Raw genomic sequence first — 27,595 nt, 5'->3', positions numbered from 1 at the left:
TCTTTCATTATTCCTTATTAAATAGCCTTGAAATAAAATTTATAGCTATGGGAAGTAAAATGCTCAATAAATTACCTCCTCTTTTACTTGTTAATATGTCTTTCTTGAGTGAAATAGCCTTCTTCTTACAGGCTAATGTATGGAGTAGAGCTCTATATTTAGAAAGTCTCTTTAAAATAGGCTTCCCAACTTCAGTTTTATTTTTTAAGAAATTATTAAATATTTCAGATAGGCAAAGTATATGTTCCTTTTTAAGAGTCTTAATTAACTTTTTTCTAGAATTATAACCTAATCTAGCTAATAGTTCAATAAATCCACGATACTTGCTAACTAAGGGCTGCTTCTTCATAGTTTCTTCACGTCATCTGAATTCACCCACTGATCTGTCGTAACCGACGTATCTAACTTTATATAAAGTAGTATTACCAACTTTACGTTTACTTATAATTCTCTCCATTTCAAATGTATCTGACAAGTAGGTGGGAGTCAACTCCTCTCTATAAAATCCGCCTTCTATAAGTCTATTATTTAAGTCCTTTAGATAATATAAAGACACAGGTTGTTTAGTATCAATTTGAGCAATAGTAAATATTTCCTTAGTGTTCTGTTGATGAAAACCTCTTTTGAACTTTGAAATACGATTAGATAAGGCAAGCCGTACTGTATCTCCTACAGACAGATGATTACTGATGCGTGGCTTAGTCTGCTGGTCTCCTTTATACATGAGCTTAAACTGCCTAGTCACATCTTGAGGCGAAGATAAAGCATGTACATCAATAGGTATTTTCCCCTTTAATCCTCTATGTGGTGTTCTATTATACGTTTTAACCATATCAGGCAAAACATTTATATAGGTTAAGGTGTTATAAGCCGTTAAATATTTATATATCTTAGTTTTCAATGTTCTTATAAATCTCTCTGCAATGCTGGCTTTAGTTTCCTGAGAAAATACACTGTACAGTTCAATGTTTTTACTGTCTAACAATCGTTTCATATATTTATTATAGAATTCACCGCCCTTATCAGTGTTAAGCTTCCTTACACCTTTTGATGAAGGTAAATCCAGAATAGCTTTCATGGCATCACTTACACTCTGACCTGATTTAGTGGATAGTGGAACTACATGTGCAAACCTTGAAAATATATCAACACAAACTAATAAATATTTAATATCATTGTTGTGCTTAGCTAACAATGTCATATCAGCCAAGTTACTGGTAAAGAAAGCTTTAGGTCTAGGTGCTAAGATACGTCTTCTTTTAAATTTACATTTTTTTAATAGATGTAAGGTATATGCATTAGACGTTTTTAAATAGTCTTTCACATCTTTTATAGTTAATTCAGGGATTGTTTTCTTTGCAGCCTTATACAATTTTAAAACGCCACCAAACCCACCTACGGACTTGGGGTCATTGTATATCATATTAAGAGTTTGTGTAATGTTCACCATTGATACACTATTTCATATGGGGGTTCATTTACAATATTTCCCCTAAATATTATGGATTCCGGTGTTTTAACGCCCAAGTCAACAAGTAAATACCCATACTGTCGAGAAATCACTTTCTTATATATATCTAAAAATTTCTTGGCATCTTGTTTTCCGAATATTTATCTGCCTAATGTTTCTATCTGGGACAAGTCTCTTGATTTAAGCAGAATAAAATGAGATGCATTTAAACTTATAGATCTAGAAAATTTCCCACTGAAAAATATATTTTGGGTTATAAAAATAACAGAGATGTTCTCATGCTGTCCCTTAGTAAATATATCACTTACTATTTTAGAGTTTGTAGATTCAACATACAAGTCATCATAAACAACTAATATATGAGATGTGTCCTCTGGATCACGATCGTCTAAAGGGTTTACAATTTCAGAGTAAAAAGATATCTTATGTTTAATGAGTAGATTAGTTCTCAACTCTTTATACCCGCTTCCACAGACAATTATTTTTGCAAAGTTCTGCTGATATTTCTCTATCATTTTAGCACATAAATAGCTCTTCCCACCATTTGAAAATCCAGCAATAATAATTCTTGACGGTTCACTAAATATATTCAACTGGGTTTCAGTAATAACTTTTTTCTGCCCTTCCATGTTGCTAGGGTTCAATAGACTAACTACAAATATATAATGAAAGGAGTATTTAAACAAAATCTACATTCTAGTTTTTATTTTAAACATAGCCAATAAATCATAGTCATAACATATACATTTGAACATATCCAATACAGTAATAAAATCATAGAATATACAATATCAAAATAACAGACATTAAATCATAGTCATAACATAGCAATTTGAACATATCAAATACAGTAACAAATCATACCCAATACAATATCAAAATATCATAGACATTTAAATCATAGTAATTTCATATCAAATACAGTAATAAAATCATAGAATATACAATATAAAAAATATCATAGACATTTAAATCATAGTCATTTTCATATCAAATACAGTAACAAATCATAGCCAATACAGTAACAAAATAAATTATAGTCATAACATAGCCATTTGATCATATCCAATACAGTAAGAAAATCATAGCCAATACAATATTATAGACATTTGAATATAGTTATAGATAATACATAGACAATACAGTAACAGACTTAATTGTTGTTAGGGAATAATTGCTGAGCGACTCTATCCCGCTTTTCCCAAAGATTAAAAATGGGGAACAATTGACGTCTTGGTTGGGGATTATCTACAATTACTGGATCCTCTACCTGCACCTCTTCCCCTACCTGCACCTCTTCCTCTACCTGTACCTCCTGTACCTCACGCTCTGGAATGTCTGGGTGACCGTAAGCTAATGACTCTGTGGGACTAATGAGGTACCTCTTGTCATCAAAAGCTGACAGACCGCGCTTAGTTGTTTTACACGTGCATATCTGTCCATTAACATTACGAATGGATCGGGATACAAAATTAAAAGTTGTATTTGTCTCTAATGTGTTCTGAAAAGATGCATGTGTTATTTTCTTTTGTTGGTGATAAGGAATCCCTTTACATTTACATAAATGTTCATTATCAAGGGTTAGGAGAGAGTAAGTTTTAGGCTTGAGTGCAATTAATTCAGTTATAATTTTCTGCTTTACTTCTGACTTGAGGAGTCCTAATTCACCTTTGCGAGTAGCAGAATACATAGGATGATCTTTGTCGAAATTACTGAAATCCATATAATCTACTAGAGGAGCTTTTGTCATTTCTTGGAAAGCATCTTTACAGGTCAGAGTAAATATGAATGAGTCTGTATCCGTATAAATTAGTCTAGCTCTCTCCCCATAATGGGCTTTAACTACATTATACCAGAACTCGTATAAACGCCTCTTGGCTATCTGCAAGATCTGATATCCCATGTAAGGAGGAGTGGTAACTTTAAGGATGTCTTTCATTACTGTACAGAGAACCCTATCTGGACCTAAAGAGACAGCTCGTTTATGCAAAGGGTTTCTTGCATGAGTTAAGAATGAATGTTTTGTCGTTACTAGATGGTGAGTATTAGCATATCGAGATATATTTGTCATTGATTTCCCGTACAGACTATTACTTATGAGTTTAAAGGCTTTTTCTTTAACTTTACAGGTGGTATTGGCTCGTTCTCGAATGTTGGTTGAAATAAAATCTTTTAAATAGGGAGCCTGTTTAAATTCATAGATTGTTTTTACTCGTTCAACTTCTAGTCCTAGTTTTAATAGCAATTGCAGGAAATCAAGGCTTACTAAGTAGTTGTTTTGGGGCAAGTGGGATGCAATTAACTTAGTATTTTTAGGTGGGAGTTTGCGCTTTTCATCATTAAGGGTTTTCTTACTGTACTCTGACAAAACTCCTCCGTTATATTAGTATGAGACAGTACAAGGGGCAGATCATCAGTATACCTGGCTACCTCGGGAGATACATGTTTTGTATCGCATAAAATCCAATAACCTTTGTCTTGATCACAGGGGATATGTTGTAACCCTTGCCCTAATAAGGTATCCCGCTCAAGGTCAGTTAATTGTCTAATCCCTCCCTGGGGAAGTACCTCAGCCATGCACGCTGCATATAGGCTGTTGAAGACGAGGTACAAAATGTGAGTATCGTCATCAGAGCTAGGGTTAGATGTAGTGTGCTCGTTAACAGCCTGTGTAAATTGTCTTATGGAAGATGTGAACCCCCTCTAAGATTCCTTCTCAACAAATCATATACATTCTGATCATACACATAGTCAAGTACAACTTTTGATTTAAATAAGAACGCGTCCCAAGCATAACTAGGAAGTGATACAAGTGATACATAGAAAACAATATCTAGTTCATAAATTTCTTTCAGTGATGTTCGCCAAAGTGTAAATATATCAACTAACATTCCTACATCAACTTTTAAATATAACATGAGGTAATCCTTGATGTTTGTACAGTTCCCTAAATTAAATACTTTAAGAGCATTGTTATAATCTTCTTCAGACAGTGGAGCGTCATGTAAAACATTGTAAAACTTATCTCGCGACGGGAGCTGAGGTTCGTCTAACACATCCATGGAAGAAATATAATCATAACATAGGCTTTGTTTACCTTTAATTAACAGAGCTTTAGCCTCATCGGATACGCCGTTTAGTATGTGTTCAGTATACTTGGTGGGTTTCTTACTGGCAACGTGCTCTTTTGCTAAGGTTCCTAATGACCCATTAAGGAGAGCTAGGCTATCTAGGAATTTAAGTTCACCTATGATGACTTGCATAAATTTCAATCCTTCCTTGGTTAGAATTTCTACATCGCGGTGAGGATTTTTGGGCAGTTCTTTAAGTATAATTCCAAGATCATAGGCAGCATTATGGGAAAATGTGGTCAAGTATCTACGAGCATTTTTACATTGTAAATTGCAACGAGCACAATAAGCACCTAAGTAATTATTTTCCTGAATAGCATGATTATGATGTCTATGTTTATCTTTCTTATTCTTGAAAGTTTGATGACACAATTGACACGTATTTTGTCTTTGAAACATTCTTTCCTGTTCTCTAGACAAGTTCTTAGGGAAGTTGGGGAGCTGAGCATGAATAGCTTTCCATGAGGCTTCTAGCTTTGTAATAAAATGATTAACCGCGTCTGGACCTGCGTATGAATACGTTTCTACAACATTGAATTCCCTGTCTAAAATCATGTAAGCATAAGCAATTGCTTTATGCTTACATTCCACCATGCCTCTAGGATTTTGACGGTCTAAAAGACATTCAAAATCGTAATAGGCGGTGTGAGTTGGGCTATAGGTCCTACCGTAATTTTTAAAAATGATTTTATCATTAGGATTATAGAACGAAAATACTTGGGATACAGTGCATGACTCTTCGTGAGCCTGAATTTCATCTAAGGGAGCATGCAAAAGACAAATTTTGCAGAATTTGTGAGTGTTAGGAATTTTATACTGATTATGGTTAATATTCTTTACAAATTTATCAAAGTCCTTGATCAGACAGAGATGCTTGCCTTCTAATAACAACAAAGGGACTTTATCGGCATACTTTTCCTGGCTTTTCCTAGCTAAACTAAGATAGTATCTGTTACTTTCATGAGTTACTGTATAAATATAAATAGAAATTTTGTTAAGCTTCTCTATTTTCTTAAGGTTATCGAATGATACGGGGAATCTGATTTCATCTGCCCATACTACGAATCTTCTACACCATCGAAGGCTTTTGTAATGATGTCTAACGTTATCCAGGGTCCTGCCCAATGCTAAGTTTTTATACGCTGCAATGCACTGTAACAAACACTCATCTCCTTCACTTTCAGGATTAAATACTGATTCTTTACCCTTTAATTTTGCAGGATATGGTACGTAAGATCCAAGGTGCATAGGGTGGCGAATATATGAAAAATTAATGGCAAAGCCTGACATGGAATGAATTCCTACACTTGAGGATTGGACATTTTTTAGGCATTCGTCAATTTTAGCAGACATTTCATCAACCCATGAATTTACGAGAACTTCCACCTCTTCCTGTGTAACAGTCTGAGTTTCGCCTCTAATTGAAAATACTTCGTCTAATATTTCATATTGATCGTCGGCATGATTAAGTTTTTGCAAAATTAGGCTTACGTCAGGGTAAATGTGAAATGAGGGAGGGAATTCTTCCTGTATTTGTCTGAACTGATTGTCTATATATTCTATAAAAAATTCCCTATACCTATTTATATATAAGCTGGGGTCAGCGTCTAAATGACCGGGAATGGAGAAAGAATGTCTCGAGAATGATCCTTCGAAATGGGGTATGACTTCTAACACTCGTGGAAAAACGTTATCTAAGTTAAGTACCTCTGGGGAATCCGGAGCGTTGACTTCTTCATCTGATATGTCATGAACAGGGAGATGATTGTCTTCTTCTTCATCTGAGGATGCCTGCAGGTTGCCGTCTGGTGCATCTTCTTCTAGCTCCTGGCCCCCTCCCCTTCCGGCCCGTTGGCGTCGTGAGGGGGCTTGGTGGACGGCTGCCGGAGTGTGATGCTCCGTTGGGCAGTCCTCTGTCCTTTTCTGGCCTTGCACTCCTGCTGCTGTCTTCTCCAATTGTGCCGGATCGCTTTTCCTTTTCCTTATGTTTCGTTTTTCTCCCCCCTCTTCTCCTATCTGCTTGTCGTTTCCTGCCGACCTTTTGCTTGTTTTGGATTATTTCTTTGGACTTCTTCTATTTTGACGCCCGGGTGCTTGAGGAGGCATACTCTTGCACCCGTAGAACTGTAGTACCCGACGTCTCGAGCGAGGGGAACCTTTTATTGTCAATCCCCCTTTCGTCGCTGAACCCGATCTCGACGGACTGACGGTTCTTAAGGTGGCGTTTGTGGGGCGTATACTCACGACGCACCCCTAGGGGACCCCGGCATGATCGGCGATAGCTTCCTGTTGGGTGTCCTGCCTCTAATTGTGGCTCCATGGTGGGTATGGGGGCACATTCGTGGATGAATTTGTCACTTTTCGTCTCTATGTCGTTGAATGTTTCCGTTGTACCCTCTCAGGCTCGTGGGGTGGGCGACCAAGCCCCCGAGTCGGCCTGTATTGGAAGACCAGGCTCTGTAGCTCCCGCTGCGTTGGGCCCCGACCTTGCTCCTCCTTTGACCGTCCTGACTTCTTTCCCCAGCTCCCCTCCCTCCTCTGAGGTTGGGTCGAGCCTCCAGCCCCCGGTGGTGACCACTTCGTCCCCTGGTGTGGCTAAGTCTTTCGTTGTGACTACTGCGCCTTTTGACCCCTCTCTCTCTAGGGGTTCTCAACGCCGTTCGCGCCCCAACTGCACTCGCTCGATTCCTTCCCGTGCTGATGCGTATCAGGCCTTGTTTGGTCCTGCTTCATGGGCCAAATACTTTGATCTCCTCCCTCTTGATTCTGCGCCTCCTGACGATTTCTCCCTCCATTGGCATCTTGTAGATTCCGTGGATGCGTGTGTTACTTTCAACCCCACTCGTCTCGGTACACGTGTCGTTGCTGCTCCTTCTCAGGATGCGGCTTCCCGCTTGGCTGCCTTATCTTGCCTTGGCGAGATCCCTGTTCGGGTCTCCAAGAACGTTCAGATGAATTCCAGTGTTGGCACTATTCTCCTCCCACCCCATGTTGCAACCGGTGTTCGGAATCTGCAGGATTGCCACGATGATATTCGGCATATCCTTGATGCCCAAGGCCATTCTGTCCTCCAGGTTAACTCGTTTACTCGTCCCCCTCGTGGTCGTCGCCGTCAACCCCTTCGCGTTGTGAAGATCACCTTTGATGGTAGGACCCTTCCATCCTCTGTCATTCTTGCTGGTGCTAAGTGCTCTGTCCAGGAGTATATTCCTTCTCCTCGACTTTGTAATAAGTGCTGGAGGTTTGGGCATGGTGCCCTCCGCTGCTCTGGGACTGTCTCTCTCTGTCCTTTGTGTGGGAGTGAAGGTCACTCTAAGTCGGAGTGCACTTCTCCCCAAGCTCGCTGCCTCAACTGCGGTGGGGCCCATCCTACGTTCTCCCGTGCCTGTGTCCATTACAAGCTTGAGGCGGCCGTCCTTAACCTGAAGCACCGGGAGCGTTTGTCTTTTCCTGAGGCGAGGCGCCAGGTTCGCCGGCTCCCGCCTTATACTAACATCTCTTATGCTCGCGTGTTGCGCTCTTCCTCTCCTCGTCCTTCCCCCCTTCCTCAGACTCTCAACCGTTTCCGGGCCTTGGACCCTGATACGCCCACTGCCCCCTCCTCTGTTCCTTTGAGTTCTTTCCCGAGGGGTCCCCCTCCTGGTCCTCTGTCTGGGGTTCCCCTTCTTTCAACCCGGTCTGTCATGTCTCCTGTGTCTTCTTCCTCGTCCCCCTCCGATCCTCCTTCCCATCCTCTTCCTCCATCTATCGGCTCTCCCCGCCGCCTGTCGGTGCAGGCGGATGTCCATCGCTCTCCTAACGGCCGTCGTGTGTGCTCTCGTTCGGCTTCTCCTGTTGAGACACTGGAATCCGTTGCCCGGTACGTAGTTGCTGGGACACCTGTCTCTTTCAGTCAGAAGCGTAAGCCTGGCTCCTCTCCTTCCTCTTCCCCGGCGGGTAAGAAGGCTTCGCTTTCTTCCTTAGCTCCTACTTCTGGCTCTGTTGCTCCTTCCCCTCCCGTTTCAGTGGTTGCGCCCCCTGTTCCTGCTATGGAGGTTTCTTTGGCCCCTGCTTCCCTTTCGGTTGCTGCTCTTGCTGGGGTGCGCTCCCCTCTTTCTACTCCCCCTCTTCCTACTCCCCCTCTTCCTACTGCTGTCCTTGACTGCTCCTCTCCGTTGTCTCCTCCTCTTCCTCCTCCTCCTCCGGACCCCGCCCGCCCACCTCTGATCTGTTCTCCCGTTTCCTTCCCTCCGTCTTTGCTCAGTTTACCCATGCCCCCTAACCCTGACTTTGCTGACCCTGATCCCGACCCTGATATTCTTTAACGTGCTCTATTGCTCTTTCGCCTTTGTTTCTTCCTTGTTCTCTGTTTTTGTCCTTTCTCTTCCCGTCGTTGTCCATTCTTCAATGGAACGTTCGAGGTTATTACGCCAATTTCCTCGAACTCCAACTTCTGATTTCGCGGTTTTCGCCCCTTTGTGTCTGTCTCCAGGAGCCAATGCTTGGTGCTCGTCCTGGTCGTTTTCGTGGCTATTCCTTTCTCTCCCCCCCCCCCAGCCATTGCTGGGGCTTCTAATTCTTCTGCTCTCTTGATTCGTGCAGATGGTCCCTTTGTTCCTTTACTTTTTCCTTCGCCTCTCCATTGTTCTGCTGCTCGTATCTTTGTGGGGAAATGGTACACAGTTTGTTCCATTTATCTCCCCCCGAGTGTCCCGCTCTCTCTTCCTGATTTGAAACACCTCCTAGACTCCTTGCCGGAGCCTGTGCTCCTGCTGGGTGACTTCAATTGTCGTCATTCTCTTTGGGGTGACGTTCTGACGAATACCCGGGGTCGCCTCCTTGAGCCGTTTCTCCTATCTTCTTCCCTGTCTCTTCTGAATTCTGGTGAGCCCACTCATTTGGACTCTCGGACTCGCGCCCTTTCTTGTCTTGATCTTTCTCTCTGCTCTTCTTCTCTTTACTTGGATTTCACGTGGCAGGTTCTTGATGACCTCCATGGAAGTGATCATTTCCCCATCCTTGTTTCCTTTTTCTCTTTTCGCCCTTCCCTCTCTTTCCCTAGGTGGCAGTTTGCTAAGGCAGACTGGACCCTATTTACCCTCAGTGCTGCTCTCTCTGACCTCTCCCTTCTGCCTCTCTCTCGCGCTCTCCTCCTTTTTCATGACACTGTCTTCAACGCTGCCCTCCGCTCTATTCCTCGCTCTTCCTCTCGGGGTCCACGGAAGTGCGTTCCCTGGTGGAATGCGGACTGTGCTCGGGCTGTCCGCTGTAAGCGTGCAGCCTGGAAGAGGCACCGCCGTAGGCAGACGACCGATTCTTTTCTTTTCTTTCGGAAAGCGAGTGCGGTGGCCCGTAGGGCCATCCGTACGGCTAAACGTGAATGTTGGGCATCTTATGTCTCAACAATTACGTCCGAAACCCCTCTGGCCCAGATCTGGAAGCGTATCCGCAAGATAGCGGGTAAGTTCGTTCCCGATGTTTCACCGGTCCTTCACCTCCATGATACTCTTGTGGCGGACCCGTTGCAGGTCGCTTCCGAACTGGGTTCCCACTTTTCTTCTGTTAGCTCTGGTCTTCATCTTCCCCAATCTTTCCTTCTTCGTAAACCTGTCCTTGAGTCTCGTCCTTTAGATTTCTGCACTCATCTTCAGCTTCCCTATAATGATCCCTTCTCTCTCTCTGAACTTCGTTCTGCTCTGGCCCTCTGCGGTTCTACGGCGGCGGGCTCCGATGGTATTCATTATGAGATGCTTCGCCATCTCCCTCCGAGCACGTCTCAGTATTTACTGAGTCTGTATAATCGGATCTGGGAGTCGTCGTCAGTCCCTGAGGACTGGCTCGATGCCGTTGTCCTCCCTGTTCGCAAACCGGGGTCTCTGGGTACTTCCCCTAAGGACTTTCGCCCTATTGCTCTCACAAGTTGTGTCTGCAAACTTTTTGAACGTATGGTTAACGTTCGTCTGATGTGGTTCCTGGAACACCATCACCTCCTCTCCCCTTCTCAATTTGGTTTCCGCAAGTGCCGCAGCACGACAGATGTCCTGGTGAACTTGGAGGTCTATATTCGTACTGCTTTTGCTGCGAAGACCTCCGTTGTTGCCGTCCTTTTTGACCTGGAAAAGGCTTACGACACCACTTGGCGTTATCATATCCTATCTCAACTTCATTCTTTTGGCCTTCGTGGTCATCTCCCTCTCTTTCTCCGCAGCTTCCTCTCTCGTCGTTCCTTTCGGGTGCGCCTTGGTACCGCTCTCTCTCCCTCTTTTCAGCAATATGAAGGTGTGCCCCAGGGTAGTGTTCTGAGCACTACTCTTTTTCTGGTTGCCCTCAATGGTCTTCTTTCCTCTCTTCCTTCTGGTGTCTTCTCCGCTCTCTATGTCGATGATCTTACCCTTTGTTGTCAGGGTGATGATTCGCCTCTCCTTCAACGCCGGCTTCAACTTGCAATTGATGCCGTGTCGTCTTGGGCCACTGATCATGGCTTCAAGTTCTCTACTTCTAAGACTTGTGCCATGACATTTACGCGGAAACGGGTTGTTCTTCGTCCCTCTTTGTCACTTTATGGTCATCCCCTTGAATACAAAGATTCCGCGAAGCTTTTGGGGTTATTCCTTGACACTCGTTTGTCTTGGTCTCCCCATATCTCTTACCTCCGTGTTGAGTGCTCTAAGGCCCTTACCCTCCTTCGGGTCTTGTCCCATACTTCTTGGGGGGCAGATAGGCGCACTCTCCTTGCTTTACATTCTTCTCTCGTCCTGTCTAAGCTCGATTATGGTTGCCCTGCTTACTCGTCTGCTTCTCCTTCTACTCTTCGCCGTCTTGATGCTTTGCACCATACTGGGTTGCGCCTCAGTTCTGGTGCCTTTCGTTCGACTCCCGTCCTTAGCTTGTATGTTGACACTGGCTTCCTGTCTCTCCAGGACCACCGTGATCGCTACTGTCTTCGCTATCTTGCGCGGTCCTTGCAACATCCTTCCTCTCGCCTCTGTCGTGCTTTAACTTTTACCCCTCCTGCGGTTCCTGTTCCTCTTCACCGCCTCCCTCTTTCTGTCCGGTTATCTCGCCTGCAGGATTCTCTTTCCGTTCGTATTTCTGATGTTTCTCCTCGTGTTGTTCCTTCTTTGCCCCCGTGGAGGGTCCCTCTTCCGCGGTTTTGTACTTCCTTGACCCGTATCACTAAAGCTTTTACCCCTCCTACGGTTCTAAAACGCCTTTTCCTCGAGCACTTTTCTTCTCACTCCCGCTCCGTTTCTGTCTTCACCGATGGGTCTAAGTCAGCGGACGGTGTTGGCTACTCTGTTGTTTTTCCTGATCGCACTTATATGTGTCGCTTGCCTCCGGAGACTAGCATCTTTACAGCGGAACTTTATGCTATTCTCTATGCTCTTCATCTCCTACTTTCTCGTTGTCAGTCTTCCTTTGTAGTTGTTGTTGACTCTCGTAGTGCCCTCATGGCTCTCGGGTCCTTTAATCCAGTTCATCCAGTGGTTGTCGAGATCCAGCATTGGCTGTTTCTCGTTCATAGTAAATTTAAGTCGGTTGAGTTTTGTTGGGTTCCCAGCCATATTGGTGTGTCTTTAAATGAGCGTGCGGATGCTGCCGCCAAGGAAGCTGTCCGCTCTTGTCCCATCTCTCGTAAGGGCATTCCGTATTCCGACTTTTACCTGGTTATCCATTCCTCAGTCCTTACCCATTGGCAGGCTTCTTGGTTGTCTGTTACTGGTAACAAGCTACGTACTCTTAAATGTTGTGTTTCCTCATGGCAGTCCTCCTTCCACCGTAACCGGCGGTGGGAAACAGCTCTGGCGAGGTTGCGTATTGGCCATACTCGCTTAACCCATGGTCACTTGATGGAGCGCCGCCCTGCTCCTTATTGTCCTAGTTGCATTGTCCCTCTTACGGTCGTGCATGTCCTTCTTGAATGTCCTGACTTCCGGGACGAGCGTATGTCTTGCTTTCCGACCGCCCCTCGCGGTCACCTGTCCCTCGATAGAATTCTTGGTGACTCGGATACTTTTGATATCGTTCGCCTTATGCGTTTTTGTTCTCGTATTGGCATCCTTGGTGATATTTAGCGCCCTCTGATTATTTTGCGTCTTTGATGGTGCTACATAGCCTTCCCGGTTTGGTGCCTTCTTTTGATAATTACTTACTTACTTACTTCTAGCTCCTGGGAAAGCTGGGGTTGACTGTATACGGGTGTGCTCCACTCAGAGGCTTGGGTTGAATCCAGGGGGGATTCTGTAATATAATATTAGCAATGAATAAACGTTAAGAGGAAAGCAAATTTGAAAACATTAAGAGGATTTGAAAACCTTAATAGGAAAACAATGTTTGTAACTTTAAGAGGAAAATATTGTCTAAATAAAAGGAATTTATTATTAAGAGGAAAAACAAAAAGTCTAAATAAGATGAAAAACAGAATTACAGATAAATAATAATATTACTTACGAGCTGGGATGTTGATTCCACCAAGTATGAGATTCTCTTGATCACGAATAGGAACTCCTGTAATGGAAACATTTTTTCTGTATGAGTACATATTACTTGTTTATACACTTGTTTAAAAAATATATAATTATTAACTTTTTTAAATTACGAAAATTATTGTGAAAACGTACGGTTATTTATGATGCGACGGCGTTTGGGTGGAGGTTCAATGACGTTTCTGGCTTCGGTGGGAGGTTCCCGGTTAACGGACCAACGACAGTATGGGCAGGAAGTAGAACCATGAACTGAAATGAAAATGATATATATATATATAAATTGACTGTCTGTATGTATGTATGTATGTATGTGTGTTTCGGATATATATTTTCTTTGAAAGTTTATTGAATGTGCGAGAAAAAGCGGTACTTACGATTTGCACAATAGAGTTGTCCACAGCTGGTACAGGTTACGTCAAAATGTCCAGGCGGTGTAGGCCCGTTGCATCCTATACAGTACAGTCTGCATTCTTGAAGAGCGTTGATAGACATTTCACCTAGGCATGTTAAACATCGTGTTTGACACACATGCCCGATTTCGTTGTTGAGAGGAGACAGGCACAGGGGACACACTGACATGATGATATGACTATGCTGGGGGAACCTTGTGAACAGGATGAAGATTGAATGTTGACTGAAAGTGTAGGCCTCTAAGACTTGGACCTTAATCGATCTGAGGGGGCCCCTGAATGAGCATAATAACAGTAGTGTGCCCCTGAGTGAGCGTTTGGTTGTTTTATTAATAGCGAGAATGATTGGCGAATACTGGAAATAAACTCTTTTATTATAAATTGCGTAAACTAAGAATTAGATGACTAAATAAATTATAAATAAATAAATAAGTTTTATTAACGCCTAATGTATATATATAAATTATTACGGTGGCGAACGCTGACAATGACTGGTAGATGACAGGGCAGGTAATCAGGTGATGATTGCCTCGGGCAGATAGCCCGGGGGGCAGGTAGATGGTGCCAGCTTAGATAGTCTCGGAGACAGTTTCAGTAATAAAGGTTACATTGAGATGCTTCGATTGATTTGTATAAAACTGACTGGTTAATGAAAAAAAGGAATAAAACATTACGATGTCAGAAAAATAGGAAGAGAGAATAATAATATGAAAAGGAGAGAGAGAGAGAGTGGAGGGACGGTCCAGATATTATGAAGATAAGATAAGATAAGAGGTAACCTGAAGGCCGCGTCTGGCTGACGGTCTAAAGTAAATACAGGTGGGCCACAGATTGTGAGGTAAGGGGGGAGGGAGGGGTGTGATGTACGAGCAGGAGATGGGGGAGGGGGCAGTGAAATGATTCAGATATATAGCAATATACTAGTTTCTAAGTAAGAATCCAACTTAAACATATACAGCCTAAATATCTGTTTTATTATCGGTAGGAACTCTGAAAAAAAAATTCTCCCATAAGAACTTTAACAAAACTCGTATGACATTATTTTCATCATAAGAACTTTAACAAACTTCTAAAATCTCAGAAATTATTTTCCTCATAAGAATTCCATAATTCCAAATCAGTGACCGCCCAAATTCACCTGAAACCCCCGAAGATCCACAGACGATTTTTTCCCCGCCAAAAAAAAATCGTCTGTGGCTCTTCCCCCCTACTACTGATAATGGGGCTGACACTGTCCACAGGTGATAATGGGGCTGACACTGTCCACAGGTGATAATGGGGCTGACACTGTCCACAGGTGATAATGTGGCTGACACTGTCCACAGGTGATAATGGTGCTGACACTGTCCACAGGTGATAATGTGGCTGACACTGTCCACAGGTGATAATGGGGCTGACACTGTCCACAGGTGATAATGGGGCTGACACTGACCACAGGTGATAATATGGCTGACACTGACCACAGGTGATAATGGGGCTGACACTGTCCACAGGTGATAATGGGGCTGACACTGTCTACAGGTGATAATAGGGGTGATACTGTCTACAGGTGATAATGGTGCTGACACTGTCCACAGGTGATAATATGGCTGACACTGTCCACAGGTAATAATGGTGCTGACACTGTCCACAGGTGATAATGGGGCTGACACTGTCCACAGGTGATAATGGGGCTGACACTATCCACAGGTGATAATGGGGCTGACACTGACCACAGGTGATAATATGGCTGACACTGACCACAGGTGATAATGGGGCTGACACTGTCCACAGGTGATAATGGGGCTGACACTGACCAAAGGTGATAATATGGCTGACACTGTCCACAGGTTGAGGACCTCCGCAGGAGGATAAGGGAGCCCGTCAAGAGGCTAGTGGAGGCTGGCCGGGTGGTGGCCGTCCAGGAAGACCAAGATGGCCGCCGCTCCGCCAGGATAACTCTACAAGACGGACAGCTGTACCTCCACCCACTCCTGCGTCAGCCCACGCCCGCCCACGCCCACACCATCCAGGTTACTTTATTACACCCACTAGTCTTACTGACATTACTGACTTACTGAGTTGTGATAACTAATATGATAACATTTTGTTATACAGTTACCAGCATGATTTATATCATCTTGTGCAGGAGAGTGATGTTGTGGGCGTGCTGGACCCCTCCTGCACCCTGGCGTTCCTTGACCTCGGGTGGGCGGGGTCAACAAGAGGGCGGGTCACCATCCGGCTGACCCCTGACACTCCGCTGGCCAGACAGTTTGTGTTGTTGTGTACGGGCCAGCGGGGCCACACCTACCGCAACACTAAACTGTTGAGGGTGGTGGACAAGGGTCGCCTGGGGGAGTGTGTGGGGGGCGGAGACTACGAGAGTAATGATGGTAAGGGAGGAGCCCAACTGTTGCCTGACCTCCAGGGGCAGTACCGGGAGTCAGGCCAGGCAGGAGCTGTGTGGTCCTGGTCTGTGGTGGCGTTCTTTTGGCGGCTTGGGGGTCCCAAGAGTGCCCAGTTCACCATCACCACCAGGGACCACCAGGGCGGTGGCCAGTGGCCATATGTCTTTGGTGATGTGGTGAGCGGCCTGGATGTGGTGAGGGCAGCAGTCAACCACAGTGACATTACGGAGGTGACTGTGGTGGACTGTGGTGTTGTGCTGCCACTCTAGTTCACTGTACCATCACTACTGTGGTGTTGTGCTGCCACTCTAGTTCACTGTACCACCACCATCACTACTGTGGTGTTGTGCTGCCACTCTAGTTCACTGTACCATCATTATTGTGGTGTTGTGCTGCCACTCTAGTTCACTGTACCATCACTACTGTGGTGTTGTGCTGCCACTCTCGTTCACTGTACCACCACCATCACTACTGTGGTGTTGTGCTGCCACTCTAGTTCACTGTACCATCACTACTGTGGTGTTGTGCTGCCACTCGTTCACTGTAACATCACCATCACTACTGTGGTGTTGTGCTGCCACTATAGTTCACTGTACCATCACTAGTGTGGTGTTGTGCTGCCACTATAGTTCACTGTACCATCACCATCACTACTGTGGTGTTGTGCTGCCACTCTAGTTCACTGTACCATCACTACTGAGGTGTTGTGCTGCCACTCTAGTTCACTGTACCACCACCATCACTACTGTGGTGTTGTGCTGCCACTCTAGTTCACTGTACCATTACCATCACTACTGTGGTGTTTTGCTGCCACTATAGTTCACTGTACCACCTCCGTCACTACTGTGGTGTTGTGCTGCCACTATAGTTCACTGTACCATCAGTACTGTGGTGTTGTGCTGCCACTCTAGTTCACTGTACCACCACCATCACTACTGTGGTGTTGTGCTGCCACTCTAGTTCACTGTACCACCACCATCACTACTGTGGTGTTGTGCTGCCACTCTAGTTCACTGTACCATCACCATCACTACTGTGGTGTTTTGCTGCCACTATAGTTCACTGTACCATCACTACTGTGGTGTTGTGCTGCCACTCTCGTTCACTGTACCACCACCATCACTACTGTGGTGTTGTGCTGCCACTCTAGTTCACTGTACCATCACTACTGTGGTGTTGTGCTGCCACTCGTTCACTGTACCATCACCATCACTACTGTGGTGTTGTGCTGCCACTATAGTTCACTGTACCATCACTAGTGTGGTGTTGTGCTGCCACTCTAGTTCACTGTACCACCACCATCACTACTGTAGTGTTGTACTGCCACTCTAGTTCACTGTACCATCACCATCACTACTGTAGTGTTGTGCTGCCACTATAGTTCACTGTACCATCACTACTGTGGTGTTGTGCTGCCACTATAGTTCACTGTACCATCACTAGTGTGGTGTTGTGCTGCCACTATAGTTCACTGTACTATCATCACTACTGTAGTGTTGTACTGCCACTCTAGTTCACTGTACCATCACCATCACTACTGTAGTGTTGTGCTGCCACTATAGTTCACTGTACCATCACTAGTGTGGTGTTGTGCTGCCACTATAGTTCACTGTACTATCATCACTACTGTAGTGTTGTACTGCCACTCTAGTTCACTGTACCATCACCATCACTACTGTAGTGTTGTGCTGCCACTATAGTTCACTGTACCATCACTACTGTGGTGCTGTGCTGCCACTCTAGTTCACTGTACTATCATCACTACTGTAGTGTTGTACTGCCACTCTAGTTCACTGTACTATCATCACTACTGTAGTGTTGTACTGCCACTCTAGTTCACTGTGCCATCACCATCACTACTGTAGTGTTGTGCTGCCACTATAGTTCACTGTACCACCACCATCACTACTGTGGTGTTTTGCTGCCACTCTAGTTCACTGTACCATCACCATCACTACTGTAGTGTTGTGTTGCCACTCTAGTTCACTGTACCACCACCATCACTACTGTGGTGTTGTGCTGCCACTCTAGTTCACTGTACCACCACCATCACTACTGTGGTGTTGTGCTGCCACTCTAGTTCACTGTACCACCACCATCACTACTGTGGTGTTGTGCTGCCACTCTAGTTCACTGTACCATCACCATCACTACTGTGGTATTGTGCTGCCACTCTAGTTCACTGTACCATCACCATCACTACTGTGGTGTTGTGCTGCCACTATAGTTCACTGTACCACCACCATCACTACTGTGGTGTTGTGCTGCCGCTCTAGTTCACTGTACCACCACCATCACTACTGTGGTATTGTGCTGCCATTATAGTTCACTGTACCACCACTATCACTACTGTGGTGTTGTGCTGCCACTATAGTTCACTGTACCATCACTACTGTGGTGTTTTGATGCAACTCTAGATCACTGTACCATCACCATCACTACTGTGGTGTTGTGCTGCCACTATAGTTCACTGTACCATCACTACTGTGGTGTTGTGCTGCCACTCTAGTTCACTGTACCACCACTACTGTGGTGTTGTGCTGCCACTCTAGATCACTGTACCATCACCATCACTACTGCAGTGTTGTGCTGCCACTCTAGTTCACTGTACCATCACCATCACTACTGTGGTGTTGTGCTGCCACTCTAGTTCACTGTACCATCACCATCACTACTGTGATGTTGTGCTGCCACTCTAGTTCACTGTACCACCACCATCACTACTGTGGTGTTATGCTGCCACTCTAGTTCACTGTACCACCACCATCACTACTGTGGTGTTATGCTGCCACTCTATTTCACTGTACCATCACTACTGTGGTGTTGTGCTGCCACTCTGGTTCACTGTACCATCACCATCACTACTGTGGTGTTGTGCTGCCACTCTAGTTCACTGTACCATCACCATCACTACTGTGGTGTTGTGCTGCCACTCTAGTTCACTGTACCATCACCATCACTACTGTGATGTTGTGCTACCACTTAATTTCACTGTACCATCACTACTGTTGTGTTGTGCTGCCACTCTAGTTCACTGTACCAACACCATCACTACTGTGGTGTTGTGCTGCCACTCTAGTTCACTGTACCATCACCATCACTACTGTGGTGTTGTGCTGCCACTCTAGTTCACTGTACCACCACCATCACTACTGTGGTGTTGTGCTGTCACTAGTTCACTGTACCATCACCATCACTACTGTGGTGTTGTGCTGCCACTCTAGTTCACTGTACCATCACCATCACTACTGTGGTGTTGTGCTGCCACTCTAGTTCACTGTACCATCACTACTGTGATGTGCTGCCACTTTATTTCACTGTACCATCACTACTGTTGTATTGTGCTGCCACTCTAGTTCACTGTACCAACACCATCACTACTGTGGTGTTGTGCTGCCACTCTAGTTCACTGTACCTTCACCATCACTACTGAGGTGTTGTGCTGCCACTCTAGTTCACTGTACCACCACCATCAATACTGTGGTGTTGTCCTGCCACTCTAGTTCACTGTACCATCACTACTGTAGTGTTGTGCTGCCACTCTAGTTCACTGTACCATCACTACTGTGGTGTTGTGCTGCCACTCTAGTTCACTGTACCATCACCATCACTACTGTGGTGTTGTGCTGCCACTCTAGTTCACTGTACCTCCACTACTGTGGTGTTGTGCTGCCACTCTAGTTCACTGTACCATCACCATCACTACTGTGGTGTTGTGCTGCCACTCTAGTTCACTGTACCTCCACTACTGTGGTGTTGTGCTGCCACTCCAGTTCACTGTACCATCACTACTGTGGTGTTGTGCTGCCACTCTAGTTCACTGTACCATCACCATCACTACTGTGATGTTGTGCTGCCACTCTAGTTCACTGTACCATCACCACCACTACTGTGGTGTTGTGCTGCCACTCTAGTTCACTGTACCATCACCACCACTACTGTGGTGTTGTGCTGCCACTCTAGTTCAGTGTACCATCACCATCACTACTGTGGTGTTGTGCTGTCACTCTAGTTCACTGTACCACCACCATCACTACTGTGGTGTTGTGCTGCCACTCTAGTTCACTGTACCATCACCATCACTACTGTGGTGTTTTGCTGCACTCTAGTTCATTGTACCATCACCATCACTACTGTGATGTTGTGCTGCCACTCTAGTTCACTGTACCATCACCATCACTACTGTGATGTTGTGCTACCACTTTATTTCACTGTACCATCACTACTGTTGTGTTGTGCTGCCACTCTAGTTCACTGTACCAACACCATCACTACTGTGGTGTTGTGCTGCCACTCTAGTTCACTGTACCATCACCATCACTACTGTGGTGTTGTGCTGCCACTCTAGTTCACTGTACCATCACCATCACTACTGTGATGTTGTGCTGCCACTCTAGTTCACTGTACCACCACCATCACTACTGTGGTGTTATGCTGCCACTCTAGTTCACTGTACCACCACCATCACTACTGTGGTGTTATGCTGCCACTCTATTTCACTGTACCATCACTACTGTGGTGTTGTGCTGCCACTCTGGTTCACTGTACCATCACCATCACTACTGTGGTGTTGTGCTGCCACTCTAGTTCACTGTACCATCACCATCACTACTGTGGTGTTGTGCTGCCACTCTAGTTCACTGCACCATCACCATCACTACTGTGATGTTGTGCTACCACTTTATTTCACTGTACCATCACTACTGTTGTGTTGTGATGCCACTCTAGTTCACTGTACCAACACCATCACTACTGTGGTGTTGTGCTGCCACTCTAGTTCACTGTACCATCACCATCACTACTGTGGTGTTGTGCTGCCACTCTAGTTCACTGTACCACCACCATCACTACTGTGGTGTTGTGCTGTCACTCTAGTTCACTGTACCATCACCATCACTACTGTGGTGTTGTGCTGCCACTCTAGTTCACTGTACCATCACCATCACTACTGTGGTGTTGTGCTGCCACTCTAGTTCACTGTACCATCACCATCACTACTGTGATGTTGTGCTGCCACTTTATTTCACTGTACCATCACTACTGTGGTGTTGTGCTGCCACTCTAGTTCACTGTACCTTCACCATCACTACTGAGGTGTTGTGCTGCCACTCTAGTTCACTGTACCACCACCATCAATACTGTGGTGTTGTCCTGCCACTCTAGTTCACTGTACCATCACTACTGTAGTGTTGTGCTGCCACTCTAGTTCACTGTACCATCACTACTGTGGTGTTGTGCTGCCACTCTAGTTCACTGTACCATCACCATCACTACTGTGGTGTTGTGCTGCCACTCTAGTTCACTGTACCATCACCATCACTACTGTGGTGTTGTGCTGCCACTCTAGTTCACTGTACCATCACTATCACTACTGTGGTGTTGTGCTGCCACTCTAGTTCACTGTACCATCACTATCACTACTGTGGTGTTGTGCTGCCACTCTAGTTCACTGTACCATCACTACTGTGGTGTTGTGCTGCCACTCTAGTTCACTGTACCATCACCATCACTACTGTGGTGTTGTGCTGTCACTCTAGTTCACTGTACCATCACCATCACTACTGTGGTGTTGTGCTGCCACTCTAGTTCACTGTACCATCACCATCACTACTGTGGTGTTGTGCTGCCTCTCTAGTTCACTGTACCATCACTACTGTGGTGTTGTGCTGCCACTCTAGTTCACTGTACCATCACTACTGTGGTGTTGTGCTGCCACTCTAGTTCACTGTACCATCACCATCACTACTGTGGTGTTGTGCTGCCACTCTAGTTCACTGTACCATCACCATCACTACTGTGGTGTTGTGCTGCCACTCTAGTTCACTGTACCATCACTATCACTACTGTGGTGTTGTGCTGCCACTCTAGTTCACTGTACCATCACTATCACTACTGTGGTGTTGTGCTGCCACTCTAGTTCACTGTACCATCACTACTGTGGTGTTGTGCTGCCACTCTAGTTCACTGTACCATCACCATCACTACTGTGGTGTTGTGCTGTCACTCTAGTTCACTGTACCATCACCATCACTACTGTGGTGTTGTGCTGCCACTCTAGTTCACTGTACCATCACCATCACTACTGTGGTGTTGTGCTGCCTCTCTAGTTCACTGTACCATCACTACTGTGGTGTTGTGCTGCCACTCTAGTTCACTGTACCATCACTACTGTGGTGTTGTGCTGCCACTCTAGTTCACTGTACCATCACCATCACTACTGTGGTGTTGTGCTGCCACTCTAGTTCACTGTACCATAACCCATCACCATCACTCCTGCATCACTATGGACTGTGGGTTTTGATGCCAATGTAATTCAAGTACAACCTTTATCACTATATTACCATAACTTCACTATCTTTGGTGTTTAACTATCATACGTGACTATCACTGCTGTATCACCATCATTTGCTCTTTCACAGTACTGTCACCTATCATTGCTATATCACTATCACCTCACTATAACATCTATATCACCATCACCTCAGGTCCCACACCTCGGATAATGTACTGACCATGTTGAGTAACTGATTGTTGGTGTCACTATATGACAGCTGTTGTCACTGTTATATCACCAACAGCTCACTATCACTTTCACTGCTTCACCAACATCATCTCACTTTCACTGCTGTATCACCTCACACTGATATATTTCCTCCTTACTTTCACTAATATATCACTATCACTGCTATATCACCACTACTGCACTATCACTGCTATATTTCCTTCACCTCACTATCACTGCTATATCACCATCACCTCACTATCACTGCTATATCACCACATCACTATCACTTGCTATATCACCATCACCTCACTATCACTGCTATATCACCATCACTGCACTATCACTAATATATCACCATCACCTCACTATCACTAATATATTACCATCACCTCACTATCACTAATATATCACCATCACCTCTATCACTGCTAGATCACCATCACTATCACTACTATATCATCATCACCTCACTATCACTTGCTGTATCACCATCACCTCACTATCACTTGCTATATCACCATCACTTGCTATATCACCATCACTGGTATATCACCTTCACCTCACTATCACTAATATATCACCATCACTTGCTATATCACCATCACCTCACTATCACTTGCTATATCACCATCACCTTACTATCACTTGCCATATCAGTAGCTATATCACCATCACCTCACTATTACTGCTATATCACCATCACCTGCTATATCACCATCACCTGCTATATCACCATCACTGGTATATCACCTTCACCTCACTATCACCATCACCTCACTATCACTTGCTATATCACCATCACCTCACTATCACTTGCTATATCACCATCACCTCACTATCACTGCTATATCACCATCATCTGCTATATCACCATCACTGGTATATCACCTTCACCTCACTATCACTTGCAATATCACCATCACCTCACTATCACATGCTATATCACCATCACTGGTATATCACCTTCACCTCACTATCACTGGTATATCACCTTCACCTCACTATCACTGCTATATCACCATCACTGGTATATCACCTTCACCTCACCATCACTGCTATATCACCATCACTGCTATATCACCATCACTGGTATATCACCTTCACCTCACTATCACTGCTATATCACCATCACTGGTATATCACCTTCACCTCACTATCACTGGTATATCACCTTCACCTCACTATCACTGCTATATCACCATCACTGGTATATCACCTTCACCTCACCATCACTGCTATATCACCATCACTGCTATATCACCATCACTGGTATATCACCTTCACCTCACTATCACTGCTATATCACCATCACTGGTATATCACCTTCACCTCACCATCACTGGTATATCACCTTCACCTCACTATCACTGCTATATCACCATCACTGGTATATCACCTTCACCTCACCATCACTGCTATATCACCATCACTGCTATATCACCATCACTGGTATATCACCTTCACCTCACTATCACTGCTATATCACCATCACTGGTATATCACCTTCACCTCACCATCACTGGTATATCACCTTCACCTCACTATCACTGCTATATCACCATCACTGGTATATCACCTTCACCTCACCATCACTGCTATATCACCATCACTTGTACATCACCATCTCCTCACTATCACTCAGGTCCCACACATGGGGTCAAACACTAAGCTAAGTAACAAAACTTAGCTGTGGATAAGCTGCCATGTATATATTTTACACCAGAATATAACAATGTAATATAATATATATTATTTCATTATCCATAGTGTTACTCTACAGTTGTAAATTGGTCGGTGCTTGTTAGTCTGTAAATAATATTACTGCTAAACACTACTAATAATTATGTGTTTAAATCACGAAAATTTACTCATGATGAAAAATTTGTTTCAATAATTACCCCTGGAATCATTCCATGGTTTAGATATGTTGATGATATTTTGTGTATATGGCCTACAGATGTAAACACAGACGAATTTGTAGCTAAACTTAATGATCAAGTCACCTCTAGAAAATTGACTATGGAGACTGAAATTGGTAAATGTTTGCCATTCTTAGATATACTTATTCATAGGGAAGATTGTTCACTAAAGTTTAGTTTTTACAGGAAGTCTACGAATAATTTATCTTATTCATTATTTCTCAGGACAGATACAATGTGAAAAAATCTATTTTTTCCTCTATGTATCTCAAGAGCTCTTCGGGTTGTTAGTCCAGAATTCTTTGATGAAGAGTTTAAGAATATTGATTCTATTGGTCTCAAGCTTTGTTATCCACTGAGTTTTTTGGAAGTTTGCCGAAGCAAAGCACGTCGTACATATTATAATAATATATGCAGTGAGAAAATTCCCCCAAAGAATGTGTTGTGTTTACCATATTTTTCTGGGTTTGAAAATATTGTCAAGGCCTTGAAACTTTTTGATATGCATGTATTGTTTAATTACGAAAATACTGTTAGAAAACTATTAGCTAGAAACAGTCCTCGTAGTGATAATTGTATCATATATAAAATACCTTTTAAGATTATAATAGGTTCTATGTTGGGCAAACATCTTAAGATTTGAAATGTAGAATGTCGCAACATAAATACTCTGTAAGACATGGCTAATTGTCTAATGCGTTGTTTGTTCATTTGTCAGAAAATTCCCACCAAATTGATTGGGAGATGGCTTCTTCATTAACGAATTGTAAAAGCACTTTCAGTAGGAACATAACTGAATCTGCTTTAATACAGATTACAAAATTATGTAACTTGAACATTAGCAGTGGTTTGTATAATTTAGATCCATTTTTGATTGATCAGTTAAAGGGCATTTTTAGTAGGATCATTCATACACATTTGTCTCACTAATACCATGTTAACATCCACTATTTTATTAATATCAATGTATGGGCCTATTGGCCCATAGGATACAGCCCCCTATTTACATCCACCCTTTTCCCAGTAATATATTTATCATTGTACCTCACTTCACTTCACCTCTCTCCTGCCTATATATGTCCAAATCTATGTACATGTAACTCACCCTTCTGAAGATGTATTATTAAATACGAAAGTTCTTAAGGAACTTCCTGTTTCAATTCTTCCTTCGTGGTCTGACACTGTCACTACTAATAATTATGTTAATTGTAATAGTTATGGCAATTATGTTTTATAACTGTTTGTTAACAGTTTCCACTGACTGGTGTCATACTGGTCCATGGTGTGTTGTGATATTACCATACTGGTCCATAGTGTGTTGTGATATTACCATATTGGTCCATGGTGTGTTGTTATATTACCATACTGGTCCATGGTGTGTTGTGATATTACCATACTGGTCCATGGTGTGTTGTTATATTACCATACTGGTCCATGGTGTGTTGTGATATTACCATACTGGTCCATGGTGTGTTGTGATATTACCATACTGGTCCATGGTGTGTTGTGATATTACCATACTGGTCCATAGTGTGTTGTGATATTACCATACTGGTCCATGGTGTGTTGTGATATTACCATACTGGACCATGGTGTGTTGTGATATTACCATACTGGACCATGGTGTGTTGTGATATTACCATACTGGTCCATGGTGTGTTGTGATATTACCATACTGGTCCATAGTGTGTTGTGATATTACCATACTGGACCATGGTGTGTTGTGATATTACCATACTGGACCATGGTGTGTTGTGATATTACCATACTGGACCATGGTGTGTTGTGATATTACCATACTGGTCCATGGTGTGTTGTTATATTACCATACTGGTCCATGGTGTGTTGTGATATTACCATACTGGTCCATAGTGTGTTGTTATATTACCATACTGGACCATGGTGTGTTGTGATATTACCATACTGGACCATGGTGTGTTGTTATATTACCATACTGGTCCATGGTGTGTTGTGATATTACCATACTGGTCCATGGTGTGTTGTTATATTACCATACTGGTCCATGGTGTGTTGTGATATTACCATACTGGACCATGGTGTGTTGTTATATTACCATACTGGTCCATGGTGTGTTGTTATATTACCATACTGGTCCATGGTGTGTTGTTATATTACCATACTGGTCCATGGTGTGTTGTTATATTACCATACTGGTCCATGGTGTGTTGTTATATTACCATACTGGTCCATGGTGTGTTGTGATATTACCATACTGGTCCATGGTGTGTTGTGATATTACCATACTGGTCCATGGTGTGTTGTTATATTACCATACTGGTCCATAGTGTGTTGTGATATTACCATACTGGTCCATAGTGTGTTGTGATATTGCCATACTGGTCATACAAATACAGGTTTGGATAACCTTGTGGTTATCCAAACCTGTATTTGTATGTTCTCTCCATGTTCCTAAAATATCCTCTCAAATGTCCATTCCATATTTTTCACCTGTTTCTCCATATTTTCCATTATCTACCAATGTTCACAGCATGTTCTCTGCCAGTTCAAATCATATTTTTGCATTCTCTTTCATGTTTTCTATGTTCTTTGTCATATTCTCAATGTTCTCAGCAAGTTCTTCACTGGGTTCATGTCATTCTCATTCATGTTCTCTGTGTACTTTCTCATGTTCCCCGTATGTTCACTGTGTCCACCGCATTCTCTTACATGATCTTTAAAATCAAATGTACAATTATTTCTTCCATTCAGTAACTAGTTCTTTGTCAAATACTATCAACAGCAACATTACTAATTCTTAACAAGTTACTACAAAGTAACTTTGTAGTAACTCATCACCTTTATTTTCAAAAACTATGTCCATGTATTTTTGCTTAACAATTTATTATTTGTTACCAGCACTGTTTGTAAACAAATCTTCACTTTATACAGTAACAAATTTACCAAGATAAACTTGTTCTTTTTGACTAAAAGTTTTTGTCAATCAACAAAAAAATAATCACATTCGTCATTTCTTAACTAAATTAATTGTCAATCAACTAAAAATAGTCACATTCATCATCTTTTCTTGTCGTTTCTTAACTAAAATTATTCGTCAATCAACTAAAAATAGTCAGGATTAGCTTCGTTCAACACTGTTCTTAACTAAAATAACCTTTCTCTTAGCTAAAAAAGTCAGAGAAAACTTTCCAACCCTGATCATAATTTCTTTATCCATCGTCATTCAACTAAAAATAGGAACGTTCATCATTTCTTAACTAAAATTATTCGTCATTTAACTAAAAATAGACAAATACATCGTCATTACATCCTTTCTTAACTAAAA

At 43.4% G+C, this 27,595-nt stretch overlaps 1 protein-coding gene across 1 annotated transcript in view; it reads left to right on the top strand.

Annotated features, from left to right (window-relative positions):
- Positions 1-24,271, top strand: part of LOC123753735 (tripartite motif-containing protein 59-like) — a 213,190-nt gene extending 188,919 nt beyond the window's left edge. The window contains exons 5-6 of the mRNA XM_069324572.1: positions 15,307-15,489; positions 15,606-24,271. Coding sequence (XP_069180673.1) covers positions 15,307-15,489; positions 15,606-16,136 — 714 coding nt within the window. The 3' untranslated portion in view covers positions 16,137-24,271. The remainder of the gene's footprint in view (positions 1-15,306; positions 15,490-15,605) is intronic.
- The last annotated feature ends 3,324 nt before the right edge of the window (positions 24,272-27,595 follow it).

The sequence above is a fragment of the Procambarus clarkii genome, chromosome 14 (genome assembly GCF_040958095.1).
Source record: "Procambarus clarkii isolate CNS0578487 chromosome 14, FALCON_Pclarkii_2.0, whole genome shotgun sequence".
Lineage (NCBI taxonomy): Eukaryota > Metazoa > Arthropoda > Malacostraca > Decapoda > Cambaridae > Procambarus > Procambarus clarkii.
Note: the sequence above shows the minus strand (reverse complement) of the source record. Positions and strands in the feature narration are given on the sequence as shown.